We start from the raw sequence: 6,922 nt of genomic DNA, 5'->3' as shown, positions 1-6,922 counted from the left end.
TTAGAATAATAGATTTTACAATGCACATTTTGAATTCAGAAGATATAGTTTACCCTTTCTTATGAAAGAAGAGCTGAGGATAATGATTTGTATTTAGAATTGAGAGGTTATATATATATATATATATATATATATATATATATATATATATATATATATATATATATATATATATATATATATATATATATATATATATATATATATATATATATATATATATATATATATATATATATATATATATATATATATATATATATATATTGTAAAAGAATAGTTATGTTGAATAATTTATGTGTAATGTGTGTAATAATACATCTTCCCAGATGCTGGTTCCTGCCACAGCCAGTGAGCTGAGGAGTGCCAGCAAGTTCACAGTATCTAGTCAGCAGAGTGGAGCCAAGGCAGTACAGATCAAGGTTAGAAGGACTTCTCCTCTGTCCCATTGTGCTGAGTGCTCAGTAATACCCTCAGTCTTATAAAACCTGGCAATGGTTAGATGGCAGATCAAAGAGTCTTAAGATTGAGGGGAATTTATAAACTCTGTTAATATAAAGGTTGATTTCATAGTGGTTGTGCCTGCAGTCTCAAGCCTTCTAAATACAACTGTCATATGAAACCTGACAGTTGATACATAACAGATCAGAGAGTGCTCCACCTTCTTAGGCTTGCAGAGGAACTGTATTGCGAAGGTTAAGCCAGTGTGGTGTTGCAGGTCCCTGTGGTGGCGACGGTGCTGCAGCGAGTGGATGAGAATGGCCAGGTGCACATGGATATTGAAGCACCAGGTGATGAGGAGGAGGAAGAGGAGGAAGAGGAAGAGGAAGAGGAAGAGGACAACTATGGTGCCTCTGATGGGGACAACAATCTAAGCACCGAACAGGTAAAATGGAAGGTCATATAATCATATTAAAAGTATAGGTGAAGAGCAACTGAATAAATCTAACACGAGTAGCATGAATATCAGATTTTGCACATTAATATCTTGTCTTTGTTCTACAGGATCGTAAGAATAAGGTAGACACGACCCCGTCCATCATCTCTTCCGTAAGCAATGATGTGGAGGTCAACCAGAGACTCATCATCAACCCAGCAGTAGTCCAGACGTGAGTATTGATGTCCCTGGTGCTCTTCAGTACCTCAAGCATTAACCTGTGCTATTTATTCATTGGCCAGTGAGCTAAGAGTGTGAATGATGTTCTTAGGAGTGTCTGGTGTTCAATCTGGCTGATTCTTTTTGAGATTGCTAGCTTGCTACATAGATTTATTCATGAGCTGTTTTATTTTATTTTCGGGATCTAGCTTGTGTGGATCATTTGGGGTTTTTGTTATATTTTTACTCATGTATATAGGTTTTGTTTTGACTTTAGTAAGCATTACTACTAGCATTCTTTTTCAAACTCTGCCATACTTCCTACTATAGTGTTAAAAATTATTACATTTCAATATTAAACTGAAAGAAATACCAGTGAAGTGAAGCATGATAAAAGGACAAAAAGTGTTCTTTCTTATTGTATTTCATGGAACATTAAAGAAAGTTATCTGAGGAACCTAGTAAGATGATCTTGCTTCCTGACCAATTCCATCCCTGAAGTTGTCATGGTAGGCAAGAAAGGTGAGGTGAATAGCAAACATTTCCTGAGCCTTGTGTTTTTTTCTATTCTTCAGGTCCATTACTGAACCTGTCATGGAGGGTGAGGAGGAGGGTGAGGAGGGTGGCGAGCATTCCCTGGACACTCCCATGGCAGCCAGTGAGGATGGCATCATTATCAGTGCCATGACCGGAGCAGACCCCATGGAGTACTCGCTGAGCCAGGAGGCAGCCATGGCCACAGGCACTGCTGAGGAGACTGGAGAGGAGATCAGCTCGGTTGATCTCTTGGCCACAGCTGTGAATCTTGTGTCTCAGGCTCAGATGAATAAAGGTTTGTGTGTGTGTGTGTGTGTGTTTCCAGGATTTGTATCTTCATATGATTGAATTATGCTTCTAGTGTTCAGTTTTCTAAAGCTAAATGATCGTGTTTTCTGTGCCATTTTCTGTTCCAATTTATTGCTTTCTACCCCAAATTGTTTTATGCCAATTTATTGTTCTCTATGTGCCAAATTATTAATGTGTTATGCCAAATTGTGTTTTCTCTATGTACCAAGTTATTGTTTTCTATATCAAGTAGATTTATTTTTTGTGAATTTGTTCTCTATTTGCTTACACACCATCACTGTTCTCTTAAGTTTTCAGTCAAGGATTTGAAAGAGAGACTTCATGTTCTTATAAATGTACATGATCAGATTAGTTACTCAAGATGCTAACACACTTGATGTCCTCAGATGGCATAAGTGGCATGGAGGGCATTCAGTACCTGCGGCAAGTGAACCTCCGGGAGTACGAGGTTGTGCCAGCCAATCATGCCCAGGCCACCCATGTCATCAACCAGCATGGCCACATAGAGCAGATCAAGGTAATGCGCAGCCCAACACTTGAGAGAGTGACTTGATTGGTGGTGGTTTTATTTCTGTTTGGTTATTCACTAGGGTGGGTGGCTATACATGCTCATTACCTATCATGAGTACAGCCTAAACCTTTCACTCCTTTCCCTGTAGATGGTGGAGGAGAGCACCCAGGCTGTCAGTATGGAGCAAGCCAACATTTCTGCCTTCATGGATGCGTTGCAGAGTGCTGGCTACCACATTGACACCGGCAACCAACAGATCATTATTAACGCTGATGGAAATGCCATGGTGGTGGATCAGCAGGTAGGAAGTGACATCTTTTCTATTTTTGGCTTTATTGATTAATGAAAATAAGGGTAACCAGTTTTTCATCAGAGAGAAAGAGGAATAAAGTGTTTATGTTTGTGTCTGCACAGTTCTTTGTTCTGTGTAAGCATTACTGTGACTGGACTTGGCTGTGTTTTGTTTGCAGGTGCACATGGTGATAGATGGGGACATGGAGGGTGTGGTGAACGAGAGCGTTGACCCTTCCTCTGTAAATCTGGTCGTCCACGAGGTGCCAGAGGTAAGGCGGGGATTTTGTTAAGAAATGTGAGGCTGGTATGGTATTGTCTTGACATATACAAACTGGGGAAGACTATGAATGAGATTGGGCTATATATACACTATTGGATATAAGGACTGAGATGCAAGGAGGAATATTTTAAAGAGCCAAAAGAAATAACATAAATTAATGGCCTGTGTAGTGAGTGTCATATGGTAAAAGGAAGATCTAGTAGTGCATGATAGAGATGAATGGAGAAGTTCAGACAAAACTTGTTATTCAGAACTATGTGCTTCCATGCGCTGATCACTTACTTGGCCATCATTGACTGTAGTGTGTGTTTGTGTTTGTATGGAAAGAAGGCATGTATTTCTTATATGTTTAAAAGTGAATTTATGAAGGACTGAGCTTATGATGGGTGTTGTGTTGACTGCCCTTCAGTCTTGGGTTTGTGTGTTTTGTCCTGTGTTGTCTGCATGAAAGGTGTGGTTGGCAAGTCCATCCTTATAGGGTAGGTGACTTTAGTTCTTTCCTTCCCCACCAGGGTATACAGGCTGCTGACACTGAGGACACCAACTAAAGAGCTGTCAAGATCTCTCCCTAGAGCAGCAAAGCTGAAGAAGCTGTATATTCTCGTCAATTTACCAATATTTTAAGATAAGATTAAGTGAGTTAACAAGTTATGTAAATGTGAATCTTTTTGTAAAAATTTGTTTGTTTTAATATGTACAATTCCTTGGTCATTTATGATTGATCCACAGAGGAATTGATCCAAACAGAAGAGTGCATCACTCTTAACATGTACATGTTTTATTATTTCACTGCTGGTTATACATAGTGCCACTGATGCTGCATCTAGAGTCACGTGTCATGATGGATCACCAACAATACCCAAGTGCCTTCCAACATTGCAGACTTTGACCAAGACTTGTGTTGTTGCTGTTGCTAATAGAGATGCGTAGCACAGCTCCGTGACGGCAAGCTTCACAATATCTGTCTTGGTAAAAGTAAAATGTGCCCTCCTACCTTTCTTTGTATTCGTTTGTCTCAGCTCTTCATTATATTTTCCAATGTGCAGGTATGGGATGAATCATGTGAATTATTTCAGTGCCTTTTTCATAGCATTGCAAACACAAGTTCTTATATAAGAAAAGTGTATATTGAATTAGAAAAATCATTTATTATGTTTCTTTATATGTAGCTATAGTGTAAATAATCTCCACAGGGTAGTTGACAATAATATCAAAATCAGCTTATTGAGAAAAAAAGCTAAATGCCACAGGGGAAGCTTTTACTTACAACTGATTACTTATAACTTATCTTGTACCCACATCATGTATGTGTTCCTCTTAGTCTTGTCAAAGGTTGCTTCATTACTCTACTTCTTTCATCCTGCAGCAACAATTCTTTTCATGTCTGCTGGTAGTGGCACTGATCTCTGCCTCTTAGTGCCATGAGTCCTGTGTTCCTTCTTGTTGCATCTCAAGCCTGGTTTTCTTTGGCCTGAGTAGCACAATGATAGAGGCTGTGATTCCTGACCTAAAGGCTTTATATGTGAACCTTTGCTGTGTTGTGTGAGAGGGAGAGATGTTTGTCTGCAACCCTAACTGTGCAACCTGGCTGGGAGACAAATATATCACTTTCTGGTAACTCATTTTCATATGTCATAATTTTCTCTGCTGTGTTCATCTCCAGTTTTAAGGAAATCTGTTGTTATGAATGGTGTGAGAGCTCTGGTGTGTTTAGTGGATGCAGGTCCAGGAAAGAAACACTGGATACTGTTTCTTTAGACTGATAACTAATTTTCTTGTCTGTCTCTCTGTTGCCTCTTAGTCCTTCATAATGTTGGCCTTTACAGATGAGTCTTTAGGTTGTCTTTCCTCAAATTCAGTCTTTGCCTCACCTTGGTTTATGGTCCAGCAGTTGGACTTCCAAATGTATACTGAAAATAGTATGCGTTTTGCTTTGAACCAAATGATATTATTAGGAGTTATGTTCCTTGGCCTAGTCTATGTTTTAGTCTTTCAAAGCCATTGTGCAGTTCATCTTACATTGAAATTTTGAGTGTAGAAATATGAGTATTATAAAGGAAAACTGACCTTTCTGCCTCATTTTGCAGTATCAAATATGTCATTAAGTCAAATTTTGTGGACAGTGGAAGAAGGTTAAATGAATCAAGAATGAAGGTATTTTGTGAGCCATATGGAATTTAGGTTTTGTATGATTAGGATGAGATGCCTCAATTGTATGATTAGGATCCTTTATTTGCTGTATACAGTATATGAAGATGCTATTTTGTTTAGCAAATAATGCTTGTGATATGTAGAGTCAGGTTAATAGTGCCACTTCTTGTGTATGCTCATAAGTCTATGTGTGTGTGTGTGTGTGTGTGTGTGTGTGTGTGTGTGTGTGTGTGTGTGTGTGCACGTGTTCTGGTTCTTTGGGTAAGATTTAGGGTAAGTTCAGTGTGTGTGTGTGTGTTCTGGTTCTTTGTGTAAGATTTCGAATAAGTTCAGAGTGTGTGTGTGTGTGTGTGTGTGTGTGTGTGTGTGTGTGTGTGTGTGTGTGTGTGTGTGTGTGTGTGAATGTGAGAAGGGTGTGAGCTGGTGTTGTGTTACATCACTGTGCTGGTGACACAGTAGCACAGACTGTCATGACCTCATGTACCTGATCCATAGTTGTTAGTGTTGCTCAAACCCTGCAAGCCATGGTGGGGCAGTGCAGGGCAGGGCTCCTTAGCATCTTGTTAGGGGCAGCAATGGATGCCTATAGGCTGTGCCTCAGAAGCCAGAAACTTAATTTATTCTTGTTTAAAAATGCAATGTTGCATTATTCTCCACTTTACTAACTTAATTTACCTTTTTTTTTTTTATTGATGCAGTGCATAAAGAAGCTTAAATTGGTGAATGCAGTCCAGCTTTGAGATTTTGTTTTTATATGTTACTTAATAATGTACGACTGGTTTTCTTTTTCTAATAAATATCAAACTAGAGTTGAAGGTTGAATTCCAAGCCTTAAGAGCTGAGATGTGGAGGCAGCAGTGTCTGTTAATCTTCAACTGCTTAGCCTTTGTGTGGATAGGCTTCCCACACCCCTGCCTCTGTTACCTGATGTGTAGGGACTGCCACATGCAGGCCTGATGGCTTCTTACAGTTTCCGTAATATTATTATGTGCTTATGTGTATGTGTTTGTAGGATGTGAGTGTGTGCAGATGCATTGGCTTGTTGGTGAAGAGAAGCACCATTCTAGCTTGTGTATGTGAATATTATGTCATCATAAGCTTAAAAACTATTCTCTATATTCAGGAAATGATAAGGAGAGTCAAAACATACTATTTTAATCTCAGAGTTTTACAAAAGTTCAAGTAACACAAACAGATATTAATAATAATGATGATAGTACTAATAATAAGGGTTGAACATTGTGGAAATGCATAACAGTTATTAACTAACAATGTATAGCTCCTCATCAGAGAGAGAGAGAGAGAGAGAGAGTACTAGTAATCTAAAAATATATAATGTTGCTCATTTGTTTACTTATTGCACTTTGTTTTTCATATGCATTAGTTTTTCAGGATATTTAGACTAAATTCAAGTATGGAAATGAGAGAGAGAGAGAGAGAGAGAGAGAGAGAGAGCATACATCTGAATTCTACATTCTGCTCTAAGCTAGACTAGGCTGCACTAGGCTCCTATACAGGTAGGCCTAGACAGGGTGAGCCTACGCTAATGTGAGAGGCTTTCTTGGCTTAGGCTCTGGGATGATGACTTGGATGCCAGAGGGTTCCTTCCTCACCACAGCCTAGGGAGAGAAAGGGAGATTAGACCATCCTTATTGTCACTGTTGCCAATATCACCATCTCTTTCATCATCCTCCATCTCCTAAGTGCAAGAGCTAACTAGTATTCACAATCTTTTATCCCTTAC

General features: G+C 39.0%; 1 protein-coding gene across 2 annotated transcripts in view; it reads left to right on the top strand.

Annotated features, from left to right (window-relative positions):
- The window catches only part of LOC123519483, a 19,715-nt gene extending 13,722 nt beyond the window's left edge, over positions 1–5,993 (top strand). For both annotated transcript variants that reach the window (XM_045280825.1, XM_045280824.1), the window contains exons 11-18: positions 330–422; positions 719–886; positions 1,006–1,109; positions 1,672–1,928; positions 2,329–2,459; positions 2,602–2,754; positions 2,924–3,016; positions 3,540–5,993. In XM_045280825.1, the coding sequence (XP_045136760.1) occupies positions 330–422; positions 719–886; positions 1,006–1,109; positions 1,672–1,928; positions 2,329–2,459; positions 2,602–2,754; positions 2,924–3,016; positions 3,540–3,575 (1,035 nt within the window). In that variant the 3' untranslated portion in view covers positions 3,576–5,993. The remainder of the gene's footprint in view (positions 1–329; positions 423–718; positions 887–1,005; positions 1,110–1,671; positions 1,929–2,328; positions 2,460–2,601; positions 2,755–2,923; positions 3,017–3,539) is intronic.
- Positions 5,994–6,922: the final 929 nt, after the last annotated feature.

This window comes from Portunus trituberculatus, chromosome 45, assembly GCF_017591435.1.
Source record: "Portunus trituberculatus isolate SZX2019 chromosome 45, ASM1759143v1, whole genome shotgun sequence".
Lineage (NCBI taxonomy): Eukaryota > Metazoa > Arthropoda > Malacostraca > Decapoda > Portunidae > Portunus > Portunus trituberculatus.
Note: the sequence above shows the minus strand (reverse complement) of the source record. Positions and strands in the feature narration are given on the sequence as shown.